The sequence below is a fragment of the Anabas testudineus genome, chromosome 21, assembly GCF_900324465.2.
Source record: "Anabas testudineus chromosome 21, fAnaTes1.2, whole genome shotgun sequence".
Lineage (NCBI taxonomy): Eukaryota > Metazoa > Chordata > Actinopteri > Anabantiformes > Anabantidae > Anabas > Anabas testudineus.
Window position 1 is genome coordinate 14,545,133 of NC_046629.1, and position 18,844 is coordinate 14,563,976.

Genomic DNA, 18,844 nt, shown 5'->3' on the forward strand with positions numbered 1-18,844 from the left:
TGAATATTTGAAGATGGGCCTATTTCATGTTAAGAATTATTTAACATAATTATTTTTCTAAATGCTACAGTATGAGGTCGACTGAACAGAGATTTCATTTCTCAGGTTAGAGGTAAATTAGAAGTAAATGATTCAGCCAATTCTATTTACCAGTGTGAATTATACAAATGTATACACTGTTCATGATTCTCATTTGCCAGCAGGTGACAGTACAGCAGTTGTGCAGATAATCTTTTCTCTATAAATGAGTATAGTCACCGTGAAATATCTTGATTACAGCTTTATTTTTTATTATTTTTACCAAAGTTTTATTGTGGGGGAAAAAGCCAGAACATAATTCCCAACTCAACAGTTACAGTTACAACATTTCACTGTGTTATTTAATACATAAGACAGAAATCTATGTTTCTAAAAAATAAAGTCATACAGTGATCATTCTGGTCCTGAATTATAAGTAATAAACAAAACAAAAGTCTTACAGTGGTTAAAAATAACTATTAAATGAAAAACCTTAAGGTTTTACAGTGATCATGCTGATCCTCGGTGAGAAATAGTAAATATAAAAGTCTTAAAATGATTATACTGATCCTCTATTAGAAACAATAACTGGAAAAACAAAGTCTTACAGTGATTATACTGATCCTCTATTAAAAATAATAAATGTAAAAAACAAAAAAGTCTTAAAATGATTATATTCGTCCTCATTAGAAACAATATATGGAAAAAAAAAGTCTTACAGTGAATATACTGATCCTCAGTGAGGTAATATAAACGATGCACATAATGTTATACAGGGGATTGTATTGATCCCAGTGAGCAGTCATAAATGTTTAACAATGCACAGAGTAACACATTCATATAAATAATCACATACATGTTGGTTCAATGATGATTCATAAAAGGTCAAACTTGGATTATTTTACAGTTTATAATAATGCTTTACAGTATTTTCATTGAACTGACTCCACTAACATGACAACATGTTTGTCTGTCTGTTTGTCTTGAATCATTAATTGACGTATGCCTCGACTTTACTGAGCAGCTCAGACGCTTTGCCCAGTGCTTGCATTTCATTCTCTGTTTTGAACTGTCCATTAGGAATGTGGGGAAATGGGTGACAGTTGGGATATTGAGTTTTTTTGGCGTCCACTCCGAGCATCTTCAAACTTTCCACAATTTGGGGCAGAGCTCTCAGTTGAGGGTTGTAGACGGAAACTCGTGCAGCCATGGCTGAAATGGAACAGTTGCTCGTGTGTTGACCGCATCGTTTATACTCTGCAGCTATGAGAGACTTCTCCACTGCTTGATGAACTTTGAATAGACACCATTCAGTGTTCTTCTCACGGTCATTGTAAGCTGCCTGGAGATCACAGCGAGCCTGCCTGCACCACCGCTGGGCCTCCGCTCTGTTTGGCTTCGGGACGTTTCCATTAAAAGTCCAGAAGTTGTAGGAATTGAAGCCTCTGAAAAAGTTCTCTCGCCCAGTTCTGTGATGCCTCGCCTCCTGATTCCACTGCTGGTAGAAGTCTCTGAAATGTGAGTTTCTCTTTGGAGAGGATGAAGCTGCAGATTTGCCTTTGCCTTTGCTGAGTTCATCAATTCGATTCTGCAAGTATTTAAATGCCTCAGTGGCAAGATCTGGACAGTCAGGGTTTTTGTCAGGATGCCATCTTAGGTACAACCGTTTAATGGCTTTATGCCTCTCCTCCTTAGGAAGAGTCCAGATCTCTGCCAGACATTTGTCAATTTCCCTTTTAGCTTCATCAACAGAGGCAGGTGAGGATCTTGGAGATGATGATGGTTGGGAATAATGTGGCACAGCGCCTGCTAGTGGCACCAGTTCCATGCAAGAAGCTTCAGCAGCTGTGCAAGTCCTGCTTTCAGGTTTTGGCTTCTTTTCTCTTTTTAACTGATATAGGTCAAGACAACTCACTTCAACTGGCTCATCTTCTCCAATATCTATTAAGTATCTCTGTGAATATTGTCCAAAGTCATTGGGCAGTTGTTTAACAATAACTGCATAAATATACTTATTGTCAATGCTGTAACCAACATATTCCCCCTCTTCAAAGTTATTGAGGATGTCCATGTCTAAGGAATCATGCCACTCCACTGGAATATCTGTCCCAGGGGCTGGTGGAGTAGAGGAGCAGCTTTTGCTCTCGGCACTGTCACGGACTCCAGCCTTAGCCAGAGTTTTCTGAACTTCTTGCAGACTGTCACACATGAGAAGTTGTCCGAGGACTATGAGGTTAGTTGCTGTCATTCTGTTTGGTAAAAGAGCATTAATTTCCTTTGTCAACGTCAAATTGACTTCACCTATCACCTTGGGAGGCATGTCGTCATTGTGTCTTAAGTAAAAGATGCATCCTTGTTGCTCCTGTTTGACAAAAACATCGGTTTCTGTGGCAGTTTTATGAAGCGGTTGTTGGTTCAGCCAAAGTTTCGTTTCCAGGTTTTTGCAGCAGACAATCTCAATACGGCCAAAAATCTTCTCACACATTTCAGTAGCATCTTCTTGTGTTGTTTTTCCCCGCGACTCGTCTCTGATGAGACATATTAGCCCATGTCTAAATGCTGCTGAAGACAGATGTTGGTCAAACCATCCCCGAAATTCACAGCCAGTCCCAAGGTCACAAAACTGTATATATGCCTCCTCTACTTTCTCCTCTGTGCATTGAGACAGCATTTTAAGCTGAAACTTAGGAGGCAGCAACTGCAACAAGTGATGATGCACGTAGACGTCTTTGCCCAAATGACATTCACTGAGTTTCTCAAGCATTAAGAACTTGTTCTCTAGTGCTTCTTCTAACCTTTTGGTCTCAAACACTGTGTCATTGTAGTAGAGTGTGCTGGATGGGTATAATTTGCCATCAGTTGCAGGAAGATATAAAGTCTTTACATCATCAACAATGGACTGGTTTCCCTTATGTTGGATTAAACGAAACAACTGCTCAACAGCACGTTTGACAGTTTTCAGTTGGTTTGGGTTTAGTTGTGGTTTAACACAGGAATCAGCATAAATCGCTGCCAGAACATTACAATACTGCTGCGCAGTAGGTGTCTCTTTTACAGCAATTTTCTTGAAGAACTCCTTATATATGACATCGTGTGGAGGAATTCCGTACAAATATGGTCTGAACTCTTGATGATGGGGGAGGGAGAGACACACATTGTCAGTTCTCACAAGTTCTGTGTCTTTTTCAACCAACACAACTGGAATACCAGCCAGTGGCTGGCTTACAAACCGGTTTGCTTGGAGGTATGCATAGGACTTTCGAAACACATCAGCACGGGTTTTGATCAACACTTCATTTTTACAGGGAGACTGACAGATGTTGCTCATGTTACTGGTCACACATTGCGGCGGTGGGTTTTCATGAGCCCCTGCATTTTTTATCATTTGCAGGATCGTCTTTGACCGGTAAACTGGTAAATGTATGATCGGCATTGACGACCATATCAGTTCTTGAGGGTTTGCATCAGTTTCTATCAAAGATCCTCTGATTTTAACAGCTGTTGTCTTATCGGCAAATGGTTGGTGATAGTTGCACAGTTCTTCTCGGATTGTCACTGGGAAAATGAACTTGATATCGGCAATGCTCTCCAGCAACCCGCCCTGTTTGTTTTTGTCATTATCTGCTTTAATCAAGGCTGCTCGGAAAAGTAATGACGATTTCTGTTTCAAGTCTTCATTCTTGCAGTTTTTTTCTTCTATGTCTGATTCTAACTGCTTTGCAAAATTTATTATATCATCGATTGATACTTCATGCCTCATTCCAAGTTCTCTGAGCAGCTCTTTTAGTTGTAGTTTTTTTTGCAGATTTCCTTCACACAACTGAGTCCAAAATCTCTCAGGCACAAATTTCTCCTGTGGCAACATTTTCTTATACAGCTCAACACTGTCATCAAAGTAATACGATGCCATCTCTAATCTGCCTTGAGAATTGCAAATTAATTTCACCGTCTTCATTGATGAGATGATTTTGTCCTTATGCTCAAAATAATTTAGTTGGTTTTGTAGTGACAGTAACAGCTTGAGGCAGCTAATAGTCTGACTTTCTGTGAGTCTGTGTAGAACAGGCAGAACAAACTTCATGAAATACATCAAATCAGTCAGGACTTGGATGTTGAGTATTTGTGACAGGCTGCAGTTCTCTGGATTATCTTTGAGAAAAATGCTGTTGGAGGGCAGGGAAAACAAATCAGGAAATGTCCATGAATTTGTGCTAGTGAGGAGATATACAGGCTTAAGTCCATCAATCCTGACTCGTTCACCATGTATGGTTTCAAATATTGGTAAGGATTTGAGCTTTCTCTGATACTCTTGACTGTCTTTGGCTTTAGATGCTCCATACTGCAGGAAGTTCTGAAGCTCATTCATCTCAGTGTTTGAAAGCTTGGAAAACTCAGAGTGGTCAATGTTGTAGACTTGGTCCAAAACAGAGCTTTTATCATTCACATGCATAAGCTCTGGCTGTAGAAATGCATGTGCATGTAGAGCAGGTGTCTCAGAGAAGAATACACTGTTGAGTTTCAAGAACCCAAGTTTAAAGAGGATGCTTGATATGTCCTCTTCTGAGGCGAACTGAATCACACTTGGCATGTCTTTCATTGTTTGCAGAAAGCGCTTGTTGTTTAACCTTGGACATACAACAGGTAAAATGCAGCAGTCGCCAAAGAGCTGCCTGACATCTTTGATTGAGAGACTGTGCTCATCAGAGCTAAATGCTGAGGTATTAGCTTCACTTAAAAAATACTGCCAAAGTAATTTTAACACTTTCGACATTGTCTCATCTGGGACATGAAGACCACTGTGTGGATCGATAGCACAGTTTTGAAGATAACGCTGAATTAACGGCTTCAGCATTTCCGCTGCACAGGGAACAGTCAAACTGTTGACAACATTGGCACTTTGGAGAATGTGAATGTGGTTTTTGTTGGTCTCATGATCTGCAAACCTGTCCTCATAACCACAGAAGAGACTGTCATACCTCGATATCAGCTTGGGTGAGCTTGAGTTGAACACTCTCAAAACTTTGTCTTTTGTGAGAAGAAGTGGAAGCCCATCGAGTACACTGCCATTATCCTTGTTGCCATCTTTTGAGCAGTCTGTTAAGCAGAAACTCAGGAGCTGTGCACAGTTTGCTTCATTTCTGATTAGAGTGGCAGTTATGGGCAGGGGTAACCCCTTATCTGTTTGAGCTGGGTTGTTGGGTGATTTCTTTCTCAAGAAGGTCCGCACTGTTGAAGGATTTACATCTTGCAACTTAACACCAGCAGATTTGAAACTATCCCAAACTTTTTTCATTTCAGTGGAAAAGGGAACAAGTTTCATTCCAAGATGTTCCAAAATGGGATTAACCCTGTCATGGTTTGGATCTGTCAGGTGAGGTGCCTTTGTTGATTCTGTTTCACTGATGTTACACCAATCAAAAGAGTACTCATTGATGGTTCTGCCTGCAATTTCACGTGGTGAGCTCTTCATCACTGGCATCACATTAAGGCCTCTTTCTTTGATTGATCTGTATACCTCATGTATCATTTCATGCCAATCCTGACCCACATCTTTGGACACAGTTGGCCAAAAGCACAAGTATGACTTGTTGAAACACGTGTCAAATGCTGAAGCAGGGACTTTCTTCACTGCAGTGTTGCGGCTGATGTAGTGAAGGAGATCCGCATACAGAGGAGCAATGATATTTTGTTTTAAATATTCATTCCACTTAGCTTTCGAACTTTGTCCATCTTCTTTCCAAAGGCCTCTTCTGGCAGAATCGACCTCAAAGTTTGCATTAACATGCACTGGCAGTCCAGTTTCCCCTGGCAAAGGGAGTGAACAAAAGGCTGCTCCTTTAAAGTCTGCATAGTCGGGTGGAATTTTATATGAACTCTTTAAGCCCACACGTACTGCTATTGCTGCTTGGGGAAGTTTGGCTAATAGAGCTACTCCATCACTGTTTTTGAATGAGCCAAACTGTTCTGCAATGATCCATTTACTTTCTCTTTGGGACGATGTGGAAATCATGGTTCCATAAATGGCGCTGTGTGGCATTATTGGCTTGTCAGACTGTAGCGCACTTTGCTGAAGTTTCACAAATTCATCTTTTTTTTCTGTGCATGTCTGTGGGATACTTTTTTCAACCATGAAGATGGTTTTGAGTTCCCCTGAATGGCTGATTTCATGGATCTTTATTTTGCTGATGTTTTTCAGAAACAAAATGAGTCCTTCAGGATCTTGAGAGAGAGCATACATTAGCTCGTTCATGTCTTGCTCAGTGATTCCCTGCTGTGATATTTCAGAGCTGTTTGCCATGGTACCCATCCTTAGAGGTAATCTGAACATGGTGCCTGTTGCTAGAGCAAATTTGTCTGGAAGAAAGGATTTGTACACATCTATGTACATGTCCTTGAAAGTCTTATCCAGTTTGTAGCCGATGCCAGATGGTTTGTCTGAATGACTTTCAATGAACTTTTGGTTGGGATCGGAAATGCAAAGTAATTTATCTCCAGTGAGGATTGAGGGGCAGTCGGTCAGGTGGTAAACAGAGTTGAATCCAATTCCGTATTTTCCTGTCTTCCCTGGAGAGTTGTGCTTTCCTCCTTCTCCCAGCTGCTGGATGCCAACCAGGTCAGTATCAGAAAAGACTTTGTTGTTGAACACACACAGTGCTGGACCCTGCAGAGGGTTCCATCTCTTCCCAAATGTTTTGTCTTTTCCATGCTGTCGTTTGTCCCAAACAAGGTGAATTTCTGTTGCTCCTGCATCATCAGCATTTTGGAGAAGCTCTTTAAGGATATCCTTCTTTGAGGGATAGGCTGAAATGATGTTTTTAATTCGAACAGTTAGTTTCTCCTTCTGTTCAAAGTGAAAAGCGAATGGTGAAATGTTCTTAACCCTGGAGTTATCCAGAGTTTGGTGCCTGGTTGTTTTGATTTTGAAGTGTTGAGCCATAACACGTGAGATATTCTCATGGCATAACGTGATCCCTGAAGCCACTGGCATCCATGGGCTGTCATTGTAAAACAGCTCATTTGCTGGTTGTAAAACACCATGCTTATTTGGTATCAGGCAGTTATCTTTTGTTTTCTCTTTTGCCTGAAATATCCCAGTATTTAAAATTGTTAGGCACATATTTAGATCTTTGTCGGGCAGTGGCTTTTTTCCATGTTGCAAGTGCAGAGCTTGGAGCACAGTTAGATACTGCTTGATTGTGAATTTCTTTTCAACACCTACACTTTCCCAAAGCTTTCTGAAGCCACAGAAGGTCGGTGGAAGCACGTGGAGAAAGGGTTTTGCTTCAAACTGCTCATTTTCAGCTACATTTTTCACATTTACAAATGTATTTCCAACAAGGATGAATGGGAATGAATGTGCTCTCTGTGCAATCCAAGTTGGATCCCCCAAATCACTGAGCCACTGATCTAGAAACTTATAGCATTCATATGCTATTTTGTGAAGCTTGGTACTGTCAGTGGATTTGGATTTCTTAAATGCTTCTTGTAGCTGCTCAAGCACCGTCTCAGCACTCGGGCTGTCTTGAACTCCCAACATTTGCAGGACTGGATCAGTGTTGTGGATTTTCAGACTGCAATGATCCAGCACTGGTTGCGTCATGTTAACGAGAAGGGAGCATTTGTCACTAAAAACATCAACGGGCTTCCTAAGTGTTACACTTGTTTTACCAGGTGGAAATGCAGGGAGAAATTCAGTAGTCCTCAGTCTTTGCCACTGTAGAGAGTTTTTGTCATGCAAGTGACTCTTTAAAAGTTCAAGAAGACATTTCAGCCGCTCATATGCTTTGCTCCTGTCAGTCCTCCAGCATTTGCTGATTGTTCCTGCTTTTTCTGTCAGGTCTTCCAATGAGAGATTATCATTTGCCATTCCAAGTTCCAACAAGCGCTGAATTCTTCTGGGGCTGCAAAAGTCATTTTTGGTACCCCCAAGCAAGCGTCCCTCGTCTGGTTCAAAAAGACAGGCAGCTTTCCCTGAGGGATTCACAAGTTTCTTGATATACTGGAGCTGCCCACCACTTGTGGGGATACATGGATGGCAGGCCAGCAGATCGTCAACCTCTTTGATGTGAAGGTCAATAGCATGCAGCACAAGAGCATCTCTAGTTACAGAGTCCATGGTATCAAGGTTGTTAAAGACGGTCTCCTGATAAAACTTCTCCCAGTTCCAAGTTCTCTTCTGTAATACATTTTCTAGGCCTGCTTGTTTGAAGTTGTTTCTCAACCACAGGGGAAGAGGTACAACATGGTTGGGTGCTTTTGCATATTTCTTGCACACTTGCACTACAAGTGCATTGACGTTTTTATCCTCTTCAATATTCTCATGCAGAAATATGGCATTGTTCATTGAGCACCAGTGCACTCCATCACTAAAGAGTTCTGGACCAGTGCAGTCCTGGGCGATGGCGACGTAGAATGCATCAACCAAAGGCTTGAACATTTCACTGACTTTTGCTCTGTCGGGCCAAACGGTGTGATAACAATATGCTTCCAGTTGCTTGTTTTCAGACATGTTCTTTAGTGCAGAGAGTGCAGTAACATATGCTGTCACAACAGGATCCTGAAGAAGAGCGTTGTTCCATTCACGTTTTACCCCACTTTCCCATAGGCCTTTACGGTTGCTTGTCACAGCAAATGTTCCATTTACATTGACTGGAAGACCCGTATGAATGGAAAGAGGAAGAAAGCAAAATGCTTGTCCAACAAGATTTGATGGTACTGGGGCTAGTTTTCCAGTTTCTGTGTTGTTTTGCAAAAGCACAGCAACCCCTCCAATGGGCAAAGAGAACATAGCTTGCTTTTTTCCCTCAAGGGCCATTTTGAAGGACTGATGTGTCCCAAAGCAATTGTATAGGAGCCAGGACTGGACTTGAGTTTTACCTGACTGCTGACTGGTTATCTGGACAATGTGGACTTTGCAGCAGTCGATTATGTCTTTGCATTTTCCATCAAGTTTCATCAGTGATTTCTCTGCCTTTTGCTGCTTTAATACGCTAGTTTCATCAGGAATCTGCGTTATACTCACAGTGGTTTTGGAAATGGTGAGGATGGTTTCTATGTCATTGTCTCTTGGTGGAGTTGATGCATTGTTTGACATAGTCTGTACAGATAGTGTATTGATGTTTTTCAGGAAAAGCAGGTGAGTTTGTGAATTCTTGGTAAACTGCTGCTGAATATTGATGATGTTGTGTTTGTGAAACACCTTGGTGCTTAATTCTGACTTGGCAGCCTCTTCTTCAGTCCGGAAAGGTAGTTTGATCAGAGTCCCTGGATAGGGCTCAGGGGGACTTTGTCTGCTCAAATTACAATCAAAAATGCGTTCATATGGTCCAAACTGACCAGGAAACCAATTGAAAAGTCGCTGCTGAGAGAGATCAAGCTTAATTCCCGGATTTGTTTTGTGTTTGATGTGTTTCTTCAAGTGAGTGACATTTGGGTCAAGTATGAGAAGAGAGTTGCCACTAAGGATGGAGGGGACATCTGTCACATGATACACAGTATTGAATCCAAGTCCAAACTTTCCAATTTTTTCCACCTTGTTCTCCTTTGAGGCAGAACCAACTCTGACGATGTTTGTCCAATCCTCACATGTGAACTTCTCATTATTAAATGCCCAAAGACAAGGTCCTTGACAAAGGGCCATGTCAGGGTCAATGAGACTGTCTGGGGCATCTTTGTGTACTCTGAAATCCACCAAGAATTTACAGATCTCTGCTCCCGCGTCTTCTGCATTTTGAATGAGTTCTTTAAAGATGTCACTTTCTTCATCATACTCTTTAAGAATGTTTTTAATCCTTGTTGTTATCGGTTCAGATTGTCCACACTGTTCTATGCCCACCAACTCTGGATCAAGGATGTAGGTGCTGAGAAATCGAACGTTCAACCATTCAGCCGTTGCTTTTGGGATTTCCTCATGTATGACATGAATGTTCTCCTCTGTATTCTTAAGGTCTTTCAATCCATTTTTGCTGACATCACAGAAAACTGCCGTTGAGCGTTGTTTCAGAGTGTATTTTTCACCCTCAATGAGGACTGGCACAGGAATGTCATCCTGGACTGTCTTCTTCTCTCTCCACAGCCAGTTAAGAATTTCAATTGACACTTTTACCTCAGAGGAGCTTGCAAGTGCCTGCTGCCTTTTTTCAATGGCTTTCTGAATAGAGTAAAGAATGCCAACCACTTCTTCATCTGAAAGGAGAGATCTCAGACCAAACTTCTGGAGCAGCCTCTTGTAGGGCAAAAATTCATTTGGCACCTTCCCGATGTAAGAGCTTAGATCTAGATTACATGGATAATCTAGGACCAGATCCTGAGGTGATACAAACTGTTTCTGGTGCCACAGCCAGTGCATGTTCATATTCTTCATTGCTGCAAATTCAGACATGTTGTCCTGCATGTATTTGTAAATACTATGCAGCTGTGTTTTGAAATCCACGTCCGTGTCAGGATCAGCCATTTTCTGTGCTTTCGATGCCAAGACTGACAAATTCTGTCTCACTTTTTCAGGTGGGGGTCGATCTTTGAGACCAAGTTTGCTGCTAACTCTGTCACTGAGCTTTCCTACCAGAGGCATTACATGCCCAACGATGTCCTTGTACATGATATGTTTTAAATTATTTGGGCAGAACAAACAATCTTTCTTTTCTTTGTCCTTACCAGGTCTATCACATGGGACCCATTTTAGCATTTTGAGGCGTTGAAGCTGCTCGTGAGAAAACTTTGATAGCAGATCATTGGCATCCAACATTTTCAAGAGTACCTGGGCCCTTTTAAGAGCCTGAGACTGAGTTTTTGGGACTGAATGAAGTTTTTCAATCAGTGTGGCAGCGTGTAACAAATGCTCTGGTGACACATCTTTTTCTTGATTTAGCAAGCCTAGATCTGTTAGGCTTTCAAGCTTCTGTGGCGTGTCAGTGTATACATGAGGGGGGAAGAAATCGGACTCAAAAATCACTTGAAATGTTTGAATTCTTGGATTGAAAAAGTTTGAGGTCTTTTTCAGCACTCCGTTCACTTTAATAAAGCTCAAGTCCTTGCATCTGTGTTTCAATAATTGGCTTTGGGAGAAAAGGATTTTGCCATGCTGTAAAATCCAAGTCATGATTTTTTCTGTGTCTTCTTTGCTGCAAGCCCCTTTCTCAACACAGTCTATAAGGAGGACGGCTGCATCAGCTGTGTCCAAAAGATCCACTTTGAGCAGCTGTAACAGTCTACGATCAGCCTCGGAAGCACACTGCACCACTGAATCAGGCATAGGCAGCTCTGTTGGTAATGTTAGGCCAGAAATGAGAAGCACAGCCTGTTTTGATTGAGATGCAACACAGTGTCCTTTCATGGTTTGAAAGAGAGGTAGCTGTGAGAGTAAATCTTTCTCACTCCATGCCGGAGAATCAAGATGGGAGAGATAATTTTTCAGTTCTTCTCGTGCTCTGTGAGAGGCAGCCTTGAGCTCTTTGGTGATGAGATGCTGAGAGTCTACATTCATCAACACTTTCAGGACACTACTTGGAGATGGAGACAGCACGTAAGACTCTAGGTCTTCGTGCTTGAGCCATTTGTTTTCTCCCACCACTGTACCACCGACTTTGTTCACCAATTGAGCTATTTGGTCTGGCAAACTAATCTGTTTATTTTTCTGGAAAATGAGGGTTGTGTTGTGTTGGAGCTTTGCTAGTGACACAGGCTGACTGCCAGATAGGGGACGGACAGGTATTAATGGTAATCCAGAGAATCGACTTAACTCACAGAAGTGATTGTTCAGATATTTCCAGAACTGCGGGAGCCAGTCTGATGGTGGATGTTGACTGTTGCTGATGTCCCAGGTAACAAGCCCTGCACTCGTCTGCTTCCAGTCTAGTGGTAAATACTTCCTTGTATACTCAGCCACCTGGTTTGCATCAATTTTGATGACCTTGAACAAATCTGAAACACAAGTTTTGGAAAAACATACCAAAGTCAAAATCTGTTTAGCCAAGTTCGCAAGCTTACCAAGAATGTGCCTCAAAAATTCAACATAAATGAATAAGGAAATTTCAAATATTTTAGGCAGGTGTAGTATGGAAGAAATGCATATGACATGTAGGTATTACTTTGACTCGCTAGTTCTTTCAGGTGGGTTCTACAGGCTGGACTGAGATCATCTGCGATGAAGAGGTGTTTGCAGCACGGTAGCAAAATTCTGCACAAAAAAAGATTTTTGTTTATTGTTCAGATAACAAAAAAAATTGTCATGTCTTATAAAATTTTTATTTTATAATCCAAAAGTTACAACCCTACCTTGGAAATTCTTCACTGTCAATTAAAGCAGTGTCCTCCTCTCTGTCTGTGAAAGATCTGAAAGAGCCATTGCTGAGTGGGAGCAGCTGAAGACCCTTAAGTTCGCTGTATTCTCCATCACTCAGAATGTACTCCAAAAGACAGAGTTTGTCATCTTTCGAGATGTTGGTCACGTTGATCCTGTGGAGAATTTTCCTCAGGAAAGTTGGTGTCACCTTTTTTAGGGTGTTGAGGTGCGGATAGGCTTTTTTTAGTGCTCTATCAACACTGCCTGGCAATGTGACAAGATTTTCTCCAGAGGAAACCAAAGTCCTTTTAATGGCAGCTAATATGTCAGAGCCTGTTGGACCATTACAGGGGAACACAGCTTCTGATGGAGTGATGAACATTCTTTCATCTTTGGCAAGAGAGAGGACGGCCACATTCTGTCTGAATAACTGATCAAGAACATCCAAAGCTATGGCATACCATTTGTCTTTGTGCTGTACCTGGGCGATATCTGGCCACAGGTCGTACACGGAAGAGACAGGAAGGATCGACTGTTGAGCTAGTTTGATGGCATCTTGAATGATCATGAGATATGCCTGCGGGAGCAGCTCCTTCATCAGCAATTCATTCCACACAGCGTGCTCGTCGTGCTTCTGGTCTTCCTCTTGCCACTTGATGTGTCTTCTGTTGTCTGTGAGACCAAAGCAGGCGTTGATATAGACCGGGAGCCCTGTCTTGTTGGATTCATTGTTCGGGAGGGGGAGAAAGCAGCTCAGCCTGCTCTCGGCACAGTCTCTCTTCTCACCACAGGGGAATGCCAAGTCAACTCGAGGGAAAAAGCTCAACTTTTTTGCAAGTGAATCAAGATTGTCTACATTGCCTTCCTTCATGGTGCATGTTGTAACAAGCCACTTTCTTTCTTGGTGGTCTTCCGAGTCGAGGGTTATCCGTTTGAACCTTGTCAAGCCCTCGACGACGGATTTGTCTTCTGACTCCAGAGCGACACCTGGGAGCACTGAGGATTTCACTTCGAGTCTGGTGTTTGCGGTGCCATGTATGTTAACATGGATTAATGACACAGAGGTGACATATTTGAGGAACAGTAGGCTTAAGTCTGCATCTGCAATGAAGCTATCAAAAAGCTCAACCACCTTGTCAGAGTCATATATGTTATCTGAAATATCTGATGCCTCATTACGCAAGGGGAATCTGAAAATTGTCCCATCAAAGTGCTGATCCTCCATCACAACTTTTGACCATTCTTGTCCGCTTACAAGCGAAACTATATCTTGAAAAGGTTGGAACTGATCACGCATGGTCATCAGGTCTTCTTGGTGTTCAGCATCATCCAAAGACCAGCGAAATCCTCCATTTCTATCTCCAAATACTTTTTCTTGGGGGTCCATCAAGCCAAGGTGACCTGAACTGAATATACCTGGCACATCTGCAGACAAAATTAAACATATATTGTGCCATTAATTTACAATGTGTGTTCTTTAAGGTCTAAAACTTAAATTAAACTATTATGTATTGGGTAGCTGCGCATAATTCACCTGTTGTGTGATAAACAGAGTTGAAGCCGATTCCGAATCTTCCAACCTTGTTTGGGTCATTGCGTTTGACACTCCTCCCTGCCATCTGAATCCCTTCCCAGTCATCATCAGTGAATGCAGCATTGTTGTAGGCATAGAGAGCAGGACCTTTGCAAAACAAAGAAATGAGTTCCATAGAAAAGTGCCTATGATGTCAGGTTATGCCTCTACTTTACTGACTTTTCTTGCATTAAAACAAGACCATGTAAAACCAAGCCTTTTAGGTCAATATGTATACTTTTTATTACTACTATATTTAAGAAAGCATACATTTAATTAATTGTATGTCAACATTTTGATGCAACGCTTAAATCCAGTACACTGTAACGTACTATTTTAACCATGTTGCCACTGGAGAGTTGTAAAAACGGCTCTCTTTTTGTACCATAAGACACTAATAGCTGTATACCATGCACTAATGGGAATACCAAAGTTAACATTTTTATTAATTTAATAAATTATAAATTATTAATTTCTACAATTTCAGATTTGTGTGTAAAATATTTTAGGGAGTTAACAATGGTCACAGTTTCTGATGAGGAGAGATGGGTGTCATCCACTGGCTACAACCTGCACTAACTAAACAATCTACAGTATATATATCCACTTAAAGGTGGCAAGCATTGTATTTGTTAGTTCAATCTCCACTTCATATTATTAGAGCAACAAGCCTCCTGAACTGTTAATTTATTTAACATTAGTAAACATTAAAAATGTGCATACCTTGGTATTTTCCCAATTCTTCTGTCCAAAGGCTCTTAGTCCCATAGCTTCTCTCATCGTGGATGAAAACCACTTTTGTGGCTTGAGCATCATCTGCATTTTGAATCAGCTCCTGCGTACAAATGAAGTGAATGATTAAATGATCTCAGCAGGCCAAAGCCATCATCCTTATTGTACACAGAGCTTGGTGACATCATGTAATAATAAGCCTGTCTCCATTTCAGAACTGGTCTCTGTATGAGTGACTTAAGTGCAACTCGAGTCCCCATCTCTGCTTTATCTTCTGTCACCATATATTTTATATAACAATCAGCTAACTATTCAGTCAGAGCAACTGTAAACAGCAATTTTAAAACTGTTCTGAACAGGTTATATAAAAATAAATTAAATGCAGCAATAATTAATTTAATTTGTTGGTTAAATACAGCTAAAAGGCTAAAAGGCTATGCTAAGTACAGTATGATGTAGGGGTTTTACTAAAAATCACATTACAGATTACAGACACATTACACATGAGCAGATTTAGTCACAGAATAGGCTGCTGGTGGTAAACTGTGTACTGTTTAATACAAAATAACTCAAATATGAATAAATTAAGCATCATTTCCCTGCTTGCAACAATCCATTTATTAACTAATTAACTTTGACTGTTTACTAATGTTACCGCTTCTATTATTTTAGTATCTCTTTATAATATTCTTAAGAAAAATGTCTGGCTGCACTGAACTGTAGGAATATGAAGCCTATGTGGAACTTAAACATAATAAATTGCTGATCAATGAATAATAATATCTCATGTTTTAAATGGTTGCACATGGTTATGTTAAAACTTTTCTGTTAAACTCATTATATGACATCACACTATCACACACTGGAGATTTTTTTTTAAAACTTATTTATTTTAGTTTATTTTCCAATATTTAACACAACAGAAGGATCCCTGACAGCCATTCCCTTAGTGTTAAACTAAAAGAAGAGGAAGAAAATATGCTATTAACATTCTCATTAAAACACTGGTGTCTTTTTGTTACAACCTCCCATCTTATTTACTCCCCTTTGACGCGACCACTTTCAGCTGCAGACTCGCAGTCTTTCGCTCCACTGCCTTCACCCGTTTCAGCCTCTGTGTCGACTGAGTTGGTGGTTTTATCTCTTTCCAGTTTCAGGGAATCAATAAACATATCAATATTGTACACCTCTAATCTGTACGCTACATATCTCTAGAGACAGCATTCAGCACACCATTGGATCTAAAACAACCATTTCTAAAATATTATTATTTATAGTTATTAGTTATAGTTATATCCTGTTTTCCTCAAATTTCCTCCATCATAATGCCACAGAGGGCTCTGGTAAAAGATGGCAAACTACTGAATGGTAAATTAAAAACTAATTTTTAGTTTCCATTCCAATTCTTCCATAGTTGACTTTTAATTCCTTTATATTTCTTTCCATTTTTCATTGGTTTTGACTTGAGTCTTGAGTTTTCTTTACAGGTGTGAAACATGTTTTTTAGTTGGGAATTGTTTTTACTTTAATGTTATTCGTTCTTCTATCCTATTGGAACTTTCTGTTACTTTTTCTCCTTTGTTATTGTTTTTAGACTAAATGTGCTGTGTTCCATTCAACAATTATTTGTTCTTAAAACTTCATCTGCTGATCTGCTACATGCACTATACCACATGGAGGGGAAAATTGGATGTTTCCTATTATTAGCATGACTCTTGAAGTTTTATGTTTTATTCACTTGTTTCCTTTTTTAATTTTGGAGATTATTTTTACATTTCTCAGTGAAAAGTGTTTGACAAAGACTTTAGTTTGAATTTATTTCTCTGTAAATTAGCATAACAGGTCTTTCTGTACACTATCCTGCAGCTATCATTATAAGTTATAGCATCATAATGATTAGTAAGCCAGTTCCAGACGATGGTATAATCAAGGCTAAAACCAAGAGGAGAGGATTTAGAGCTAGTTATTGTTTGAATCTCACAGGACACACTGTACCTGGGAAACAAGAAACAGTCACATGTTACAATACTTTTACTCACCAAAAGGTGTGCATCCAAAAAATTCTGAAATTCATATCATTCATATTTTATATCCTGATCCTAAACCCAAATGTCTTCAGCCTATAGCACAGTTTACTAAAGAATCTGATCTGAACTTGATCATAAGCCTAATTCTTGGAGTTTCTGTCAGAGGAAACAGTTTTTGTCTTATCAGTTCAGAGAATTGTTTCCCTCATGCTCTCAGAGTCTATTAACAGTTGTTTAGGCAACTTAACTTCAAGTAGGTAGTGTCATCTAATAACACTACCATAAATGCCTGAATGATTGAGTATGACTGAGATATTTGTCTTTCTGCCAGGTTGTCCTGTCTCTGCAGAGGACTTTAAACTTCTGTTAGTGTGTTATTCACTGTTGGATGGCCAACTCGGGGAAGAGTTATGCTGATTCAAAACTTGTTACATTTCCCAGGTGTTGGCCACTGTGCTCCTGGAAACACTCAAAGCTTTAAAATTGATTGTTCCATCAAAATAAATAAATGTAATCATATTTAGCACCAAGCAGACCAAGTTGGTACCTGAAGCCCTGGTTTGTGAAATCAATATAGATGCTATTATTAGGTTGTGTGTCAATTGGACATCAGCATGAAATCTATAATAAAGTCATTATTATAAGCAGTGTTTGACATGTGGGCAATGTACCAACCTTCAAAATCTGTCCACCATCAGGATAACGCCGTAGAATATCTTTCAGGTAGTCGATGAAGGGCGGTGCTGTTGCCCCGAACGACGTTCTAAACAAAGCAGCAGGATGAACTTAATTCATGTATGAAGAATCGGGATTAGATTCAGGTTTTATCCAGATGTAAAGTATTTTGTAACAAGGTGAAGAGCTTGACTTGAAATCAGGGCAATGAGGTGAGCAACTCACTCCAAAGTGGGTGATGTTAAGTTTCGTCCAATTTTAGGAGTTATGCTCCAATTCTTCACCATGAAGTGTGAAATCAAAGAAAAGTGATGATGCATATGGGTAAATAACTGGTTTCTCTGGTGTTCCTGGAGTTACTGATAGCACACACACTCCTGGCATAGCCAGAAGGAAGACTTTAGGTATGCCTCAGAAAATCTGGGTGTGTCGACAGATAAAGATAACACCACCAGATCAGGTGGATTTAATACAGCATAATTATTATTTAGTTGATCAGTGTCTGAGGCTTCTACAGTGATAATGCATCAAAACCACATTCTGCTACATCACTGCAACCATGACGTGGTTACAAATACTGCAGGAACATTTGTCAATGGGATGTTACCAGAGCAGCGAGGCAGAATTAACCAACAGCACGCCGTGACTTTTCCATTTCCTGTAAGTATTTTTCTCAGGAGATCTAGCCACACAGGTTCTTACATCTGAATATTTTATAGACTCTCAGCACAATTTCCTCGAAGTGATTCAGAGATATCTGTGCTAAACGTGGGCCCTGATGATATCTGCTTTGAAGAACAAGGTTGGTCAGTACAGTGGAATGGAAATCTCTATTGATGCACTCTCTGGAGGCTTTATTCAATTTGATTCGATGTGTTGGCTTCTCTATTTAACACAATGACAGTGTCTTAATATAACCCAACTCACCGAGACTTCCTCTTTGTCTTCAGACTCATCCTTCCTGAGTGGGATGCTGTTGGAGGGTCACAATGACAAAAGCACTTTACTGGCATCATATGAAATCACTGTGGTGGAACTGGTAATAATTATGGGCTCCATGAAGCCTTTGTTCATGTCTAACAGTACACACGGCTTGTTGGTTTTCACACTTTTACCTGAGGCTCCTCCACTGCTACAGTACTGGTTTATAAAAATAAAACATCCTGTAAACTACAGTAAACAACACTGAGTCTGTAGTTTGGGATTGAGTCATGCAAAAGTAGGCAAAATACATCACATAATAAATAAATATGCATGTGCAAAGTATGAAATAGTACAAAAATATGAGTGCACAGTTGCTCAACAGCCTTTTTAAAGTACCACATACTACTACTACTACTACTACTACTACTAATAATAATAATAATAATGATAATAGATAAGAGATACAGTACCTCAGTCCTGTCAGCTGAAGGGTCGCATCAGCTCCTCTACTGCAGTGTCAGATCTACTGGGATCAAGTGGTTATAAATGCAGTAGTCCAGCCCCAAAAAACACGTCACGAACGGTTTCTTTCGTTTCTCACCGGTCTTTAGCTGA

At 40.3% G+C, this 18,844-nt stretch overlaps 1 protein-coding gene across 1 annotated transcript; it reads right to left on the minus strand.

Moving 5' to 3' along the window:
- Positions 1-265: 265 nt before the first annotated feature.
- si:dkeyp-118h9.7 (sacsin) lies at positions 266-18,830 on the minus strand. The gene is made up of 8 exons (XM_026376257.1): positions 18,700-18,830; positions 18,233-18,278; positions 17,306-17,393; positions 14,595-14,706; positions 13,833-13,979; positions 12,292-13,723; positions 12,105-12,193; positions 266-11,937 (listed from the first exon to the last, which is right to left on the minus strand). Exons 2-8 carry the CDS (start codon positions 18,259-18,261, stop codon positions 1,010-1,012), a joined length of 12,825 nt encoding a protein of 4,274 aa, XP_026232042.1. The 5' UTR covers positions 18,262-18,278; positions 18,700-18,830; the 3' UTR covers positions 266-1,009.
- Positions 18,831-18,844: the final 14 nt, after the last annotated feature.